We start from the raw sequence: 19,307 nt of genomic DNA, 5'->3' as shown, positions 1-19,307 counted from the left end.
TGTAGCCTATATGTGCATTTTTAATACACAAGCGTGCATTTTAACTTCACACCGGTTTTGCAGGGCGACGGTCACATATATGATTTTTTCAGAACAGCGGTTTTAATGGTTGAATAGATGTTGTGCTTCCTTTGACTCGTACATAAAACATCTCATATAAATTTCAATGAACAGAGCTTCTTTACATATACAAGTACAGTTACCAAACCAGCAAAGTCGGCATTTTTCCGCCCACTTCGGATATTTTCAGCAATGCAAGGGAGACGACGAGAAATAAAGACAGTAAAACTTGGAACATTTCAACGTAAATAAGAAGAAGAAACGAGACACAGCTTCTTGTCAAAACATTTTCATATTGTCTTTTTTTTTTTCTTTTCTTTTTTACAACACCCTTTTTAAAAAGCGGCCGGTCGAGCGCTCAGGTAGATACCGCCACTGTTTTCACAGTTTGTGTGTAAAAGCTGAAACACATTCTGGATTGAGTAATAAAATATTATTATACTTATGAATATTTCATTTTTTTCTCTCAGAATGCACATTGTTCGGTATATAAATGGCATGAGGAGGGCCTGTCCGTTCCAAGGCCGTTTGCGTTTCGTTATCGATGGAGAGACATTCAGCGAACACCTGCGTCGTCCAGTCGGAAATGAGTATTAAATAGCCCATCAGATGTTAGAAACATTAACGTTTGGTGTCGATGGCCAGGCTAACGGATCGGTTTTTAACCTGAAGGCACTTCTGTTTAAATGGCAGAAATTCTGTCACTCAACTGGTACTGGGAACGGCGACAAACCAGAGTCTTTCACCGTCACGGACGCCCATAATCGCACAAAACGAAACGTCGTCCATCTTGCGCTTGGGAAAGTGAGCACAGTGTTTGTGAAATCAGGCTGCTACTGGAGTCGGGGATAAGCGCTCTTTTACTGGCGTTTTAAAGCACCGAGCCGAACGAAACCAAAGAAGAGATGTGAGAAAAGGTTCTGCTGATTGTACTCCAAATCACATTAAAAAAAAACATACCAAGATGAAAAACGGGAGAATCGTGAACGAAAGGGAATTGTGTGTGAAACACTTCTTGATTCGTGAAACTGGTTTTGCTTCCCTTTCGGTTTAATCCATACATCCAGATGGCGAAGTAGTCGTTGTGCTTTTCAGACCGTGTTCAAATCCTCCAGGCATTTCTGAACATCAGGGAAAATATCTTTTTTGTTAGCATATTGTCGCTATCGGGCGGAAACCTCGTATCTCCAAAACAGCTACTTTTCAGGAATGGAAAAATCACTGTAATATTTAAACAAGTAAACACTGATGTTGGTTTTAGACACTTGCATGTGTCATTACATTATTAACATTTGACCAAAATCAAGCTCAAATGAAGTTTTTGACAAACGAATGTCGGACATGCGTGTTTTATTCGTCATTAGAACGGCTGCATCTGAGCCAATAAGTGTTACGAATTACATTTTATAAGTTTACTGTATCTATATGTGTGCGCTAAGTTTTTTCTGTCATTTGGCCAAAATCTCATGTTATTGAAGATGAAGGTTATTTAAGACAAGATTGACTGTGACTCGACGACAAACACACTCTTCTCCGCTCCTTAAATACATAAAACATCAGCCTTTATATATATATATAGTGTTTCTTGACTGAAGAAAAGCTGTACTTATTCAAACAAACAGTCTTTATTTACCATTGCATTGCAAACAAGCAGAGAAGCTCCACTTCAGAGGTGGGCGGAGTTATGAGGTTTGATTGACAGTTTGAGGAGCCAATGGACTTACACGCTTCAGTCACAAGCTCTTTTTAATAGTTTTCATTGGTTAAATATTTGAAAAACCCACAGTTGGTGACTGATAGTAGGCCTAATGATTTATGAAAAAAGTTAAAATGACAAAATATGGAGATTGAGGTTTCCGACCACGACAAAATATTAATCACTTTTCTGTTTAGGTTTGTGGTTGTTTTATGGTGTTATTCCCGGTGTTGTGGCTTCTCAGCAATCCGAAAGCATAAATCTTTGGTGATAAAATATTACGGGACGCATCTCGAGTCTCTTCTCATGTGGAGCGTCACCTCTGACGAAAGAATACGGTAAAAAACAGTGTGACGCTCAATGGCCATATACTGGAGATAGTGTGTGGAGCCGCTCCTCTGATAGCTGTGGGAAAACACACAGAGAAAGAGGTAAATCTTAACCAGAGAACTATATCAAAACTCACTGACATGTCAAATCAACCAGAGGACCACTGAAAATGGGTAAAATTCAACAAATTGAACATGGAGCCGCATTGAGATCTACATATCTATGTGATCGAACCATATAGGGCCTTTAAAATGAAGATAGCAAAAGTAGAGTTTGTTAAAAACCAAAATCTAAAAGAATTTTAACATATCTTTAATACTTCTTGTGTTACAGGCAAAAAAACAAGTGCTTTTCCCACATTTTTTAACTGTCACCGTTGCCATATAATGAAACAAAGATTGTTAAAGTCGAAATTTAACTTATAGATCTACCAATCTCTGTGCAAAAATAAAATAATGATGCTGCCATCTTTCAAAAGTCATTTTTACACCCCTGTAATTTGGCTTAAAATATCAGGTGAAAATTGTAATTTTGACCCACTCGACAAAATAGTGATTTACTCAGTAAATATACATCCATCACATTTAATATTTTGGCTTTCATCACTATTTATGTTTGTCTTCCATCAGAAAAAATATTAACAAAATCAAAAATGTGAGCCAGGGAAGTTTCCGAAATTAGTTTGACACTGGAATTAACGTGTTTAAAAACTGCCATTAACACGTGTTTAGACACTGGCATTAACGTGTGTTTAGACACTGGCATGAACGTGTGTTTAGACACTGGTATTTACGTGTTTAGACTCTGGCATCAACGTGTGTTTAGACACTGGCATTAACGTGTTTAGACACTGGCATCAACGTGTGTTTAGACACTGGCATTAACGTGTTTAGACACTGGCATCAACGTGTGTTTAGACACTGGCATTAACGTGTTTAGACACTGGTATTTACGTGTTTAGACTCTGGCATCAATTAAATTACTGTGCAGATGTTTTCAAAAATTACTTTTTGCTGCTGATTTATACACTCACTAAGTTTAATAAACAAATTGTCATAGCTATTGAATATATTTATTTAATATTTAAAGGTGTTAACTGTAATCTTACACTGCAAAATGATAACTTACAAAGGATTAAATTCATCACAATTATTTAATGAATGAAGCACAAAGCCCTAAAACAGACAACTAATCGGCATAATCGTCAAAGCCCTAACACAGACAATTAATCGTCAAAGCCCTAAAACAGACAATTAATCGGCATAACCGCAATTATTTTTTAGACAATTAATCATCAGCCAAATTTCATAATCGTGACAGGCCTAGTTTAGACAGGCATTAACATGTGTTTAGACACTGGCATTAACGTGTTTAGACACTGGTATTAACTTGTGTTTAGACATTGGCATTAACGTGTTTAGACACTGGCATTAACGTGTTTAGACACTGGCATTAACGTGTTTAGACACTGGCATTAACGTGTGTTTAGACACTGGCATTAACGTGTTTAGACACTGGCATTAATGTGTTTAGACACTGGCATTAACGTGTTTAGACACTGGCATTAACGTGTGTTTAGACACTGGCATTAACGTGTTTAGACACTGGCATTAATGTGTTTAGACACTGGCATTAACGTGTGTTTAGACACTGGCATTAACGTGTTTAGACACTGGCATTAATGTGTTTAGACACTGGCATTAACGTGTTTAGACACTGGCATTAACGTGTTTAGACACTGGCATTAACGTGTGTTTAGACACTGGCATTAACGTGTTTAGACACTGGCATTAACGTGTTTAGACACTGGCATTAACGTGTGTTTAGACACTGGCATTAACGTGTTTAGACACTGGCATTAACGTGTTTAGACACTGGCATTAACGTGTGTTTAGACACTGGTATTAACTTGTGTTTAGACATTGGCATTAACATGTGTTTAGACACTGGCATTAACGTGTGTTTAGACACTGGCATTAACGTGTGTTTAGACACTGGCATTAACGTGTGTTTAGACACTGGCATTAACGTGTGTTTAGACACTGGCATTAATGTGTTTAGACACTGGCATTAACATGTGTTTAGACACGGGCATTAACGTGTTTAGACACTGGCATTAACGTGTTTAGACACTGGCATTAACATGTGTTTAGACATTGGCATTAACGTGTTTAGACACTGGCATTAACATATGTTTAGACACTGGCATTAACGTGTGTTTAGACACTGGCATTAACGTGTGTTTAGACACTGGCATTAATGTGTTTAGACACTGGCATTAACATGTGTTTAGACACTGGCATTAACATGTGTTTAGACACTGGCATTAACATATGTTTAGACACTGGCATTAACGTGTGTTTAGACACTGGCATTAATGTGTTTAGACACTGGCATTAACGTGTGTTTAGACATTGGCATTAACATGTGTTTAGACACTGGCATTAACATGTGTTTAGACACTGGCATTAACATGTGTTTAGACACTGGCATTAACATATGTTTAGACACTGGCATTAACGTGTGTTTAGACACTGGCATTAATGTGTTTAGACACTGGCATTAATATGTGTTTAGACACTGGCATTAACATGTGTTTAGACACTGGCATTAACATGTGTTTAGACACTGGCATTAACGTGTGTTTAGACACTGGCATTAATGTGTTTAGACACTGGCATTAACGTGTGTTTAGACATTGGCATTAATATGTGTTTAGACACTGGCATTAACATGTTTAGACACTGGCATTAATATGTGTTTAGACACTGGCATTAATATGTGTTTAGACACTGGCATTAACATGTTTAGACACTGGCATTAACATGTGTTTAGACACTGGCATTAATATGTGTTTAGACACTGGCATTAATATGTGTTTAGATACTGGCATTAACATGTTTAGACACTGGCATTAATATATGTTTAGACACTGGCATTAACATGTTTAGACTGGCATTAACATGTGTTTAGACACTGGCATTAATATGTGTTTAGACACTGGCATTAACATGTTTAGACATTGGCATTAATATGTGTTTAGACACTGGCATTAACATGTTTAGACACTGGCATTAACATGTGTTTAGACACTGGCATTAACATGTGTTTAGACACTGGCATTAACATGTGTTTAGACACTGGCATTAATATGTGTTTAGACACTGGCATTAACATGTTTAGACACTGGCATTAATATATGTTTAGACACTGGCATTAACATGTTTAGACTGGCATTAACATGTGTTTAGACACTGGCATTAACATGTGTTTAGACACTGGCATTAACATGTTTAGACTGGCATTAACATGTGTTTAGACACTGGCATTAATATGTGTTTAGACACTGGCATTAACATGTTTAGACATTGGCATTAAGATGTGTTTAGACACTGGCATTAACATGTTTAGACTGGCATTAATATGTGTTTAGACACTGGCATTAACATGTGTTTAGACACTGGCATTAACATGTTTAGACTGGCATTAACATGTGTTTAGACACTGGCATTAACATGTGTTTAGACACTGGCATTAACATGTGTTTAGACACTGGCATTAATATGTGTTTAGACACTGGCATTAACATGTGTTTAGACACTGGCATTAACGTGTTTAGACACTGGCATTAACATGTTTAGACTGGCATTAACATGTGTTTAGACACTGGCATTAATATGTGTTTAAACACTGGCATTAACAAGTTTAGACTGGCATTAACATGTGTTTAGACACTGGCATTAACATGTGTTTAGACACTGGCATTAACATGTTTAGACTGGCATTAACATGTGTTTAGACACTGGCATTAACATGTGTTTAGACACTGGCATTAACATGTTTAGACTGGCATTAACATGTGTTTAGACACTGGCATTAACATGTGTTTAGACACTGGCATTAACATGTTTAGACTGGCATTAACATGTGTTTAGACACTGGCATTAATATGTGTTTAGACACTGGCATTAACAAGTTTAGACTGGCATTAACATGTGTTTAGACACTGGCATTAACATGTGTTTAGACACTGGCATTAACATGTTTAGACTGGCATTAACATGTGTTTAGACACTGGCATTAACATGTGTTTAGACACTGGCATTAACATGTTTAGACTGGCATTAACATGTGTTTAGACACTGGCATTAACATGTGTTTAGACACTGGCATTAATATGTGTTTAGACACTGGCATTAACATGTTTAGACTGGCATTAACATGTGTTTAGACACTGGCATTAACATGTTTAGACTGGCATTAATATGTGTTTAGACACTGGCATTAACGTGTTTAGACACTGGCATTAACAAGTTTAGACTGGCATTAACATGTGTTTAGACACTGGCATTAACGTGTTTAGACACTGGCATTAACATGTGTTTAGACACTGGCATTAACATGTTTAGACTGGCATTAACATGTGTTTAGACACTGGCATTAACATGTGTTTAGACACTGGCATTAACATGTGTTTAGACACTGGCATTAATATGTGTTTAGACACTGGCATTAACATGTTTAGACTGGCATTAACATGTGTTTAGACACTGGCATTAACATGTGTTTAGACACTGGCATTAATATGTGTTTAGACACTGGCATTAACATGTTTAGACACTGGCATTAACGTGTGTTTTGTGATTTCTTGAGCACGTTAAGAGTCAGGTGTAAATGCACTAAACACACATGGTGATCACTGAAAACACTGAGTTGAGGAATCATTCACAAGAGCATTAAAATCCTTCTCATGTTTTTCATACTTACGGCTGGTCATAAATGTCTAAACTGTATCTCTGTGATTCACAAGCATCCTCCAGTGCATACGACTGCAGTGTTTTATCATCCTCTAGATTCCCACGAAGCTTGTATTTACGACACAAACACACACACCTCATGCAGATAACGATACGAAACATCTCTAACTGTCACGTAACTTTTGATAATAATGGAAAACCTGTTATATTCAGCCTAATAATAATGATTAACACATAACTTCACTCGATGATTACAGCCCTTGTCTGGCTCCAGAAGGAAGGCTTTCCATTTGCTGGCATATTTTCATTTTCGCTCTCACCATCAGTCTTGTCAATTCCAGCCCATTACCTGCACTCATTTCTGTTTTTCTCGCTGTGTGTTCTAGTGTAATTACTGAGCACTCTTGGACAACACTGTGTTTGCTGCTGCACACGTAATCATGGCCTGGTTACCATAGAGATGCATGATAGATACATACGATTGGACGGAGGGTCAGGACACTCCCCCTCCTCCAACATGACATCATCAATGGCAATATCCCCCTCGATCCCGGGCCCGCGAATGCCCTCGAATATCACCTGTGTGATGGAAATAACACAAACAAATGCTTGCATCAAGAGCCTCGACAACATCTTTTCAGGATGTGCTGTTAACATATTTACACAAATCCATAATGCATTCTATATATACAGTCAAACCAAAAACTATAATTTTTTTGAGCTGTACATTTCCCTCACCTGGAAGGATGAAACCGGATGGATAGTGATTTTAGCTTGTCTCCATCGGTCCCCTTGGTTCCCGCTGAGGGACCACACTGGCCCCGTGTCTGAAGTCGACTGACCTTTCTGCTTCACGAACGCATTCAGAGAGCCTGCGGGAAAAACACAATCATTTCATTTAACAGCGCAGCTCCTCCGACAGAAGAACTCAAGGCTGTTACGCTGCTGGAGAACCAATCAATCCAGTTACAAACACATGATGTCAATCAAAACTAACTTTATCTGGACAATAACTTTATTCTAGAGCTGCTGTAAAGCCTGAACAATCTCTGTTACTGTAATCTCCTGTTATCACTGTAAAGCTGCTGTGAAACATCTATATTGTGAAAGCGCTGTATAAATGAAGGTGACTTGACTTGACAAACAGATTGGAAGTGAATCCTACACAATTCCACATATTCTTCTAGTCGAAGCTGTAGGTTATTCAGTTAGAAATAGTGTCTGCTTTATGTACTTTGGCAAAATGTATGATGAAACATTAAGGCAAGACAGTTTTGAGGTCTATTTTTCTTCCATAACATCAGAAAAGTGGAAAGAAAACATCCAAAATACTATTGCATTTGATCTATTTGCGTCAGTAGATTTCAATCTCTTTAAAGACAGTGAGTTTGAGTCAGAAATCTCCACTTCTGCAGCTTTACACACACCAAACTTTACAGCTTTATTCACATCTATATTCTGACATTTTATTCCTAAAAACATGGTGAAAATGTATTTGACTTAAGAAACTCTAGTTTTAGTAAATTGTAGCCCTATTGTACTAATTCATCCCCTCTTTTTGATTTGACTAACGAATTATACTTTGCGCACGATTTAATTAAAATGAGGGAACAAATAAAAAAATAAAAAAACGTTTTAGTAAGTTCATTTGTTAATTTGTTCATACACAAAGAATGAAAATTAAACATAAAAAAAAGTGAATACATATTAAACTACTGTTGACAGTATTTTCTGATTTATGATAAAAAGAGAAATTTTACTTTTGTAAACTTTATTAATGAAGGTGGATTTGAACACACGTGTGACAACATGCCCCGACAGGGGTCAAAGTGTGTTCAATAAACAGTTTTTTGATGGTCAACAACAGGTTTGAGCGTATGACAGAATCATGACATCTGAGAGGAACTCGCGTCCATATCGGTATCGGCCGATATATGTTCATTTTTAATGTTATCGTTTATTGGCCCGATAAGAAAATTTGGCCGATATATTAAAGCCAATAAATGCTGTATTATTTCCTTCAGCTGAGACTCTTCAGATGCGACTGTTCAACATGATGGTTTTGAATTGCTTGAGATATGATTGGAATCACTTCAAAAATGATAATACAGTAAAGTTCAACATGTGCAGCGCAAGTCATATCGGCTACATAAATGTATAATAAGAATATTATAATTGTGTGTTTGGGACGTGGCCTTTAATGGTGAGACTTTTGTTTTTGTAATCAGGCTTTCAAAAATTATATAACAATTTGGATTTATATTTATCGGCCAATATATCAGTTATCGGCTTTCAAATATAAAGAATTATCGGTTATCGGTAATTTTCAGCATTTTCATATCGGTGCATCTCTGCATCGGTGGTTTCTGCAGGAACTCGTCAGTGTAAGTGATAAAGCGAGAGAGTTTTACTGATATGTCGTCAGTTCTTCTGTGTTTTAGCTTCAGGAATGCGTGTGCATGAGGAGGTCGTCTTCATCTTACCGATGTGCTTGCCGTACATGTGATAGTAGAAGCTGAAGCAATACGCCGGTGGGCTGGTGATGCTGTAGGGGTTCTTCGGCGCGACGTTAAACGCAGGACTCAGTAATCGAGCCGTGTCGCCCTCTTTACGAGGTCTCGAGGTCTCGATGTACATGTAGAAACCTGGTGATGACACAACAAGATACTGTAGATCTATATATCACAATAAACCTCTGATTTAACACAAGCCTCAGGTGGCACAACAGCAGCCATATACTTGACTATCATATATGACTAATATATAATAAACTATAATATAGTCGCTGTCGGGGGAAACCTCCTATCTCCAAAACTGCAGCTTTTCAGGAAATGGAAAAAAACACTGTATTTTAAATAATTAAACACTGTAAACTACTGACATACGTGACAAAGACACTCTTTTTCGATCATCAAATTCATAAAACATCAGCCTTGTATATATATAGTGTTTCTTGAGTGAAGAAAAGCTGTACTAATTCAAACAAACAGTCTTTATTTACCATTGCATTGCAAACAAGCAGAGAAGCTCCACTTCATTCATGACAGAGGTGGGCGGAGTTATGAGGTTTGATTGACAGTTTGAGGAGCCAGTGGAGTTACACGCTTCAGTCACAAGCTCTTTTTAATACTTTTCATTGGTTAAATATTTGCAAAACCCACAGACAGACGTAAAGGGTGACCGATAGTAATGATTTTTTGACAAAAAAATACAATTTGCGAAATATGGAGATATGAGGTTTCTGCCTGACAGCGACAATATATAAATAAATAATATAATAATTAAATATATAAAAATAAAATAGTATTATTATACAAAAAATATAAATAAATAAAAATAATAATAATATATTTATTCAAATTCAAAATAGCTTTATCGGCTGAGAATAAAGAATTCATGAATATAGGATGGACTATTTGTTTTCAATGACCCAATATGAGGGAAATTTTCATAATTTTATGTTATTTAAATACTAGGCATTTATCTGACAAAATTATTTGGTCAAAAAAGGCTAAGTACAGCAACAGGTTTTATTTAACTATGCAAAAATTTAAAATAAAAATAAAAAGTGCATAGAAAAACAAAAAGCTGATAGGAAAATAACCATTCATAATCAGTTATTAATATTTAGTTGTTTTTGAATGTGTTCATAATTTAAAATTGTGTTTTCACAAATAAAACAATTGACTCCAATCACAACTATGCAATATGATTACAAAATCTTTGACGCATTTACAAACAATATTCCTCTTGTGATGCGCGTCACGTTCACCAGCGCTGCTCTTCAGAGCGCCGTCTCATTGAGAGTTGGGCTGTGAAAAACCCTCCAGCCAAAATCAAACAGAATCTCCTCTCTTGAATTTGATGAGCAATAATTAAAGTCTCTGTTGGACTCTTGATGGTAATAAAACGCCGGACAGTTTGGAAGCATCAGGGTGATTAAAGCAAATGTATTATTTACACGGGGACCGGAGAGGACGTGTTAACCGGCGCTCGGTCTCTCCAGAGCGTCACGGCATCAAGTAAAACTACATTTCAATAAAAATAAAAGGAGCTCATCTCGATTCATTCGCATCCGGCACTGGCATGCATTGTCTCAGTTTGGGAATAGACAACCTCATTTGAAAAGCCAAATTTCGTCTGAATGAAATCACGCCGAGGGGTAATTAGAACTCGGGCGGATATGAATGAAATTCAAGATAACTTCAGAAATCAACATGAGGATTTAGGCAGGAGTCTCTCGGGGGGGGGGGGGGGGGGGGGGGGGGATATTTCAGAAGTTTCCTTCCGGAAAGAAGATAAGCTTCTTATGACAACATGACGATTTCATAAAGGATTGAGGGATCGTCGTACGGACGGGACGGTTACCTACACAGTAAATGTTACACAGTTATTTTTTAAAATTTTTTATTTAATTTTTTTGGGTTACACATATTGGGTCACTATGTTGGGTTATTTTCCCAAAAATGTTGGGTCAATTTTAAAATCGATGGGTAATTTCTAGTAATAACCCGGCTGTGGGGTTAAATACGTATGTTGTATGTACACTTGTGTATTTTGAATTTATGTACACAATTATGTATATTTACATTAAATTCTAGACTCCCCAATATTTAGTTTGTAATTTAAAAAATATTTTTGTTGAGACATATTTAATGTCTTGTACAAATAAACAATCTGTATTTGAAAAAAGAGTGTTTTTTATTTATTAAAATAATGTCATAAATACAAATAAATGGTTAACTTAACTGTTGGGTTACTTTTAACCCAACTGGTTTTTAACCCAGTGTATTGGGCTAAAATTACCCACAGTTGGGAAGGTGCTGCTATACCACCCCATAGTTGGGTTATTTTTAAGCCAACATTATTAAGCGAGTACCCTGCTTGGAGCCGGCCCGGTCCCCGCTGGGACCCGTGTTTGGGGTGTATTTGGTGTCGCGGGTCGCGGCGCTGTGTCTCATCCAATCAAAGTCGTCGTTCTTGTCCTGAGTGAACATGCAAATGGGCTCCTCTTCAAAGCTGCAGTGAAACTCTCCTGGAGAAGAAAGAAGAGCAGGGTTAGTTCATGCAAACGTGAATCCCGTCATCATTTACTCGTCCGCGTGCGTCCCAAACACATATAAACACATATGGACTTCATTCTGTGCAACTGCAAGAATCTTTGAACTGCTAATAATGAAAGTGAACGAGGCTGTTGTGGATGATTATCAGTCGCACATTTGGGTCTGTTTCTGTTTCTGTGGAAGCTTGTTTCCACCACAGAATAAAAATCTATATTAATCTAAAAATCTATATTAATCTAAAAATTTAACATGCAATTCTGACTATAACACAATTGCGACTTTACATCTCGCAATTCTGACTTTATATCTTGCAATTCTGAGAAATAAACTCACAATTGTGAGATAAAATGATGCAAAATAGACCTCAAAACTGTCTTGCCTTAATGTTTCATCATACCTTTTGCCAAAGTATATAAATATCTTTTTAAATGTTTTATTCTGTGGCAGAAACAAGGAAACTTCCATATGTTTCTAGCTTGGAAAATACTGCACAAGACAGTTATGAAGCCTTTCTGACCTGATAGTGTCCGTGTGTGTTTGTAAAAGAGCATCTCAGAGACTCTTCAGCAGCATGAGGGCGAGTACATGACGACAGGACTGTCATTAACACACACACACACACACACACACACAGTGACAACAACAAACCCTTGTGGAATCATGTCTGATTTACTAAACACTCTTCATATCTCACACTCATCTGGAGGAACAAGTCATTGGCATTCAGCAGGTGTTGTTTGTTGATAAATATTCATTGATTTTATTAAAACCAGCGCCGTGACCTTCGGATGGGGAGCAGCCTGGAGTGTTTTTGAATAAGTGGGCTTACGGTCCCTCGCTGAAGACCTCGCTCTCGACTCCTGCACTCGCTTCATACGGGGGATTTAAATGGAGATTTTACCCCTGATGACCAAACTATTGCAGAAGATCAGGAGGACAGAACCAGGAGACGAGAGAGAGAGAGAGAGAGAGAGAGAGAGAGGGAGAGAGAGAGAGAGGGAGGGAAAGAAGAGAAGACTCGGCAGAGAGAGAGAGAGAGAGAGAGAGAGGGAAGAGAAGACTCGGCAGAGAGAGAGAGAGAGAGAGAGAGAGAGAGAGAGAGAGAGAGAGAGACAGAGGGAAGAGAGGGAAGAGAAAGAGACGGGAGAAAAGACTCGGCAGAGAGAGAGAGAGAGAGAGAGAGAGAGAGAGACAGAGGGAAGAGAGGGAAGAGAGGGAAGAGAAAGAGACGGGAGAAAAGACTCGGCAGAGAGAGAGAGAGAGAGAGAGAGAGAGAGAGAAGGGAATATTCCATCTGGGATTGTTTCATGAAAGTCGTGGAAACAACTAGAGGACAGCTGACTAACTAAAGCTAACCAGACACAAGAAGGGATAGATAGATAGATAGATAGATAGATAGATAGATAGATAGATAGATAGATAGATAGATAGATAGATAGATAGATAGATAGATAGATAGACAGACAGATAGATAGATAGATAGATAGACAGATAGATAGATAGATAGATAGATAGATAGATAGATAGACAGACAGACAGACAGATAGATGATAGATAGATAGACAGACAGACAGACAGATAGATAAAAGCTACATAAAGAAAGAAAGAAAGAAAGAAAGAAAGAAAGAAAGAAAGAAAGAAAGAAAGAAAGAAAGAAAGAAAGAAAGAAAGAAAGAATAGTGTTAAATTAATACTTACTCAGATGAGGATTGACTGGAGCTGTGAAGAGAAAAAATGAAAAAGAGAAAAAATATTATTTATTATAATCAACTTTATATATTCCAAATTGACCCTAATTGGATTCAATTTAATTGCAAAACAAAACCTTTAATATTCACACTTCTCACACATTTGTGAGAAATAAACATGAGAACATATGACATTCAGATAACACTTTACAACATGGACCCATTAGTTAATCCATTAAATAACATTAAATAACAATAAGCGATACAATTATTAAGTATTTATTAATCTTTGTTAATGTTAGTAAATAAAAAGCCCTTCAGTGGTTTGCCTCGTATGTAAAGAACAGGACAGTCGCTGTGAATCTGAGAGACGTTCCTCCACACCGGCTGCTGTAGTCTGTGGCGTTCCTCAGGGCTCGGTTTTGGGACCGCTGCTGTTCTCTCTGTATTTGCTTCCTCAGAGCTCTATTCTTTATATAGTATTTCATACCATTTTTTTGCCGATGATCTTCAGTTTTATTTGCCAGTGAGTTTAGATAAAACATGTTCTCTGGACAAAGTACATGGATGTTACAGTGACATTAAACTCTGGAATAGTCTCCCATTCCACGTCAGGTCAGCTTCATCTTTGCCACTTTTAAGCTTTTAATTTAAAAACGTATTTATTTTCTTTAGCTTCTGAATAAGACATGTTTGCCATGTTGCATGTAATACTAAATCTTGGTTTTAATGTAGGGATGCACTGATATGAACATTTTGGCTGATACCGATAACCGATGATTCTTTATATTTGAAAGCCGATAACCGATATATTGGACGATAAATTGAAATCCTAATTTTTATGTATTTTTTGAGAGCCTGATTACAAAAACACAAGTCTCACCATTAAAATCCACGTCCCAAACACACAATTATAATGTTTTCATGATAATTTTATGAAGCCGATATGAGAGACCTGCACTGCACATGTTGCACTTTACTGTATTTTTCTTTTTTTAAGTGATTCCAATCATATTTCAAGCAATTCAAAGCCATAATGTTGAACAGTCGCATCTGAAGTGTCTCAGCTGAAGGAAATAATACATTATTTATCGGCTTTAATATATCGGCCACATTTTCTTATCAGGCCGATAATGATAACATTAAAAAAGTGGCTGATATATTGTGTATCCCTATTTTAATGACATCATTGTTGTAAAGCACATCTGTTGTGAGTAAATGTGCTATATACATAAAGTTGCTTGCTTGCTGAAAGTACAACTGTTCACTGTGTTCATGTCAGTTGAAAATAACATTAACTAAGATTAATAATGATTTAGAAGTATTTTTCATTGTTAGCTCATGTTAACTAATGAAACCTATTGTAAAGCAATTTTTTTATATAGTATATTATAACATATAATATAACAAACTGTGATTTTTTTTTAACAGTGTAACTATATATATAAATATAAATTATTTTAAAATTCCAAACAGAAGTGTGGAGAAACATGAAGCATTTAAACGTCTCCATCATGAGTAGATGTTAATCTGAGCAGAAAACGAATCACCTGAGCAGGTTTTATAACGTTTAACGTCTCTGTGATCGTGCGAGTGTGTGAAACTACAGCAGACACCAGACACATGATCAAAACAACACTCAAACTCCCTCCGGCTCAAATTACCCGCTGTGATTGTTTTCCGCTCATAACTGACCGGCGATCTCCAGAGAAACATGAATTAATTATCATCAACATGTGGATGTGATGAAACGTCATGAAATGTTGGCTTCTGGATTAATGTGTCTCACAAACTGATGAAATGAGTCGCGGACGGTAAACGAAAGCAAGAGGAAAAACAACAGAGAGAATCTGATGATCTGATAATACATTTAAATATAAATATATATAGCCTATATGTAGATGTATGTTCCTAAAAGGCAATTTTCCCCCTGGATTTATTGTTAAATGAATTTAAAATTAGTAAATATATATATATATATATAAAAAACCTGTCTTTAAATATAAATACAAATATATATAACAGTGTTAAATGTAAATCTTCTGCTAATATATGCAATGAGCAGTTTCTCTTTCAGCTCGAACAGAATCTTCCTGATCAAGTCAGTCAAAGTTAGTTTAAAAAGTGAATTAAAAAGTGCCTGTAATAAACTTTGACCTGCATGACCCGATCACAATCAAATATGCATGTGAATGATTCACCGAAATACATAAATGCATTAAGACTGACGTTTTACCGTCTCATTATAAACTCTGAGAGCTTCACAAACAGTCCATGCAACTTTCATGATCAAGAAATCACTTACAATCTCACATTTATTATTTGTGCATGTAAACGGAAGGAATGCAGTAATGGAAAGTTCAATAAATAATTCAGATTTTAAAGGCGGGAAGAGCTGTTTGAGCGGCTGAACCGGTAAAGGCCTACAACACAGTTTTATTGCTCAAAACAACAGCCGAACAACCATGGTAAACCAGGTAAAGGTCAAAAGTAACTAACGGCTCTTGTTTCAATGAGTCTTTTCGCCAGTAAACACAATCTAGACTGTCATGAAGACGCACGAGCGGCTCAGGGATCGATTTCTGTCATGCTGAATAGATGCGCTGCATCAGCGTAACCGCAAAACTTTGTTAATGTGGAGTGATTCATGCTGAAATAATTGATTTTAATGCACTCGATTAAACACGCTAATCACAAATCACCTCAAAGCAAACGTGTCTGAAGAATATTGGAGAATATATATATATATATATATATATATATATATATATATATATATATATATATATGGCATCTGTTGCATGCTGTAAATAACCACAGACGATGATTGCAGTGTGCAAACAAACATGACATGGCTTTGCAACAATGCTTTTATGGTGGAATCGCAATCCTGATCATTTGAAAGCGCAAATATAAGAATTATTCAGCAAAAACCGGTGTATTCGAGCTGTGAGGTCTAATGTCCACTATAGCGTCTGCAGGAACATTGAGAACATAACGCGCACATTTCATAACATTAAGCTTGCATATGTAGAAGAGCTGCACGATTAATAAGCTCAATCTAAATGTGTCATAATAGAGCTCAGTCTCGATTCAGCACCTGATCTTATTCCTAAATGACAGCGATTTGACAGTTTCATTATTTCTGTCTTACAAGCGTTCAGATTATCACAGAAGTACTGGGATAAAAGTTTATAGTTCGGATATAAACACTGATGTCTACGGTAGTGATCAAAATAGAGTAAATCACCTTTTGAAAGTAACTTGAAGCTTCAAGATTGAAGATTGTATCATTACATCGTTACACCAGTAGGTGGCGACAAGAGACTGCTAAAAATGTGTTTGTCATTGAATCATTCACTCAAGAGATTCGCTCAAAAACACTGATTCATTCAGTAATGAAACAAGTGACGTCTTTATGAGTGAGTCATTGAATCATTCACTCAAGAGATTCGCTCAAAAACACTGATTCATCCAGTAATGAAACAAGTGACGTCTTTATGAGTGAGTCATTGAATCATTCACTCAAACCATTTGAAAAAAATCTAATTAATTTCAAATCAACTAGACTTTCATTATTAGAGTATTTAAAGCAAATGTATGTCCATTTGTTTATATGCAGACTACCTTAGAAAAGATTGTTTGTTTTTTTTATTAATAATTTTATTCATCAAGGATGCATTAAATTGATCAAAAGTGACAGTAAATATAATTATAATGATACAATAGATTCCATTTCAAATAAATGCTGTTCTTTTGAACTTTCTATTCATCAAAGAATCCTGAAAATTAAATGTATCACGGTTTCCACAAAAGTATGACTACACTGATAATAATAATCATAAATCTTTGAGCACCAAATCATCATCATATTAGAGTGATTTCTGAAGGATCATGTGACACTGAAGACTGGAGTAATGATGCTGAAAATTCAGCTTTGATCACAGGAATAAATTACACTTTACTATATATTTACAGCTGTTTTATTGTATTTTTTATTGTAATAATATTTCACTGTTTTTACTGTATTTTTGACCAAATAAATGTAGCCTTGCTGAGCAGAAGAGACTCTTTCAGAAACATTAACAATCAAAAAACATTTTGAACTCAAACCTTTGAACACAGTTGTGTAAATATGGAAATGACAAAATGATTGTCTGTAGTAAATTCTGTACATTGACAACAGATCAAAAACAACCTGGAATATTAATTTTACAGCCGACTGCTTAAATCCCTTTGTTTATTTTTCCATCACTGTCTGGATAAGATTTAACAATAATGTGTTGAAGAGCGGATCACAATAATCACTTTATATCGACAGATAAAAGCTTTAAGAGAAAGCATCAAACACAAACGGACATTCCGTCATGTTGAGGAGATCGATTTAGAAGACGGGGAACATCCGAGACGAAGCTTTTCAGGAGATTTTTAGCTCAAATATGAGCATTAGAGGATTAAAACCCATCAAACAGTTTTCATCTGAACACTAGCGATGCCTCGAACTATCCACACGACAATAATAAATGCTGACAGTCGATTCACAGGGAGGATGAACCATTTCTGAGAAATGCAAAATGAAGCATTTACTCTTGCGGCGACATTATCATATCATCATTCAGGAATAAAACAGATCTTTCCTGGAGTGGAGGGGCTCTTTTGTCTTGCGCTTTTTCAATCCGTTTCAAGTCGAGAAATCAGAGCAAATTGAGACGCCACCTCCTCCTCCTCCTCGTCTGTGTCATTGTGTTTGAGACAGAAAGTGAGAATAGAGGATCGTCGTCTCCATTATGAGACGCAGATTTCTAAAGGCTGTTTTGCTGCTGAGAATCTACACGTTCAGTTTTCTTAAGTACATCAGGATGTTAAAGAGGCTGTTTTATCTTAATGTTGAGTTTGGTCTCTACTAGAACAGGTTTTCCTGCTTGAATGTTGATTATTTTCCTCATATTCTCCATTGTTGCGGCTCCTCTCTTCCCAGTCTGTCAGTAACGCTCTGTTTACTTCCTGTCTCTATGAAGCCCCTCCTTCTGAAAAGCACACTGTGCTCTGATTGGTCGGCTGGAGCAGTGTGTTGTGATTGGTCGAGCGCTTCGAGTGTGTTTGGGAAATGCCCCGCCCCTTACCATAACCGCCAGTTTCAACCATAGACTGTAAATAAATATGTTCGTAGTGTGCGTGACGTCACCTGTAGTGTTTCTGAAGAGCGTTTTCGAAGCTCAAAGTGGGCGGAGCCGGCCGTCGCCATCTTGACAGCGTCACTCCCGGATAAACGTAAATGTGCAGCGAGGCGGATTAGCTGAGGTGACGTGACGCTAACAGACAGCAGACAAACGGCTAGCAGTGACATCAGCGCAGTCCACCTGTCACTCAAGTGGCCACGCCCTTAATTATGCACAACTTTAAGGCTTAATATAATTTAAACGGATGAGTTATAAAAAAATCCCCCCCCTCACAGTCGTTATGAAGGGCAAAATTAGCTATATAGTCCAAAACCACTTTTTGCACCAGACTGTAAACATGTTTTATTCTGCTGTAAAGTTGGGCATTTTAACATGGGGCTCTATGGGATTGAGTCTCTTCTGCAGCCGGCCTCTAGTGGCCAGTCGATGAACTGCAGTTTAACTCACTTAAGTGTTGATTCAAGAGAGCGACATGAAGGTTGCCGCTTGGTTTCAACACACTACTAACTAACTCAACCAGGCCCCGCCCCTTT

General features: G+C 37.0%; 1 protein-coding gene across 2 annotated transcripts in view; it reads right to left on the bottom strand.

Moving 5' to 3' along the window:
• Positions 1-383: 383 nt before the first annotated feature.
• LOC311068528 (MAM domain-containing glycosylphosphatidylinositol anchor protein 2) overlaps positions 384-19,307 on the bottom strand; it is a 167,318-nt gene continuing 148,394 nt past the window's right edge. Inside the window, exons 12-17 of one of the 2 annotated variants that reach the window (XM_084091025.1) lie at positions 13,605-13,625; positions 11,723-11,878; positions 9,327-9,488; positions 7,582-7,715; positions 7,323-7,422; positions 384-2,161 (exon numbers count right to left, since the gene is read on the bottom strand). In XM_084091025.1, the coding sequence (XP_083947151.1) occupies positions 2,073-2,161; positions 7,323-7,422; positions 7,582-7,715; positions 9,327-9,488; positions 11,723-11,878; positions 13,605-13,625 (662 nt within the window). In that variant the 3' untranslated portion in view covers positions 384-2,072. The remainder of the gene's footprint in view (positions 2,162-7,322; positions 7,423-7,581; positions 7,716-9,326; positions 9,489-11,722; positions 11,879-13,604; positions 13,626-19,307) is intronic. The other variant, XM_084091026.1, reaches the window with a different exon arrangement.

Source organism: Abramis brama, assembly GCF_963993115.1.
Source record: "Abramis brama genome assembly, chromosome: 18".
NCBI classification, from domain to species: Eukaryota; Metazoa; Chordata; class Actinopteri; order Cypriniformes; family Leuciscidae; genus Abramis; species Abramis brama.
The sequence above is the reverse complement of the archived record's forward strand: the minus strand, read 5'-3'. Positions and strand labels throughout refer to the sequence as shown.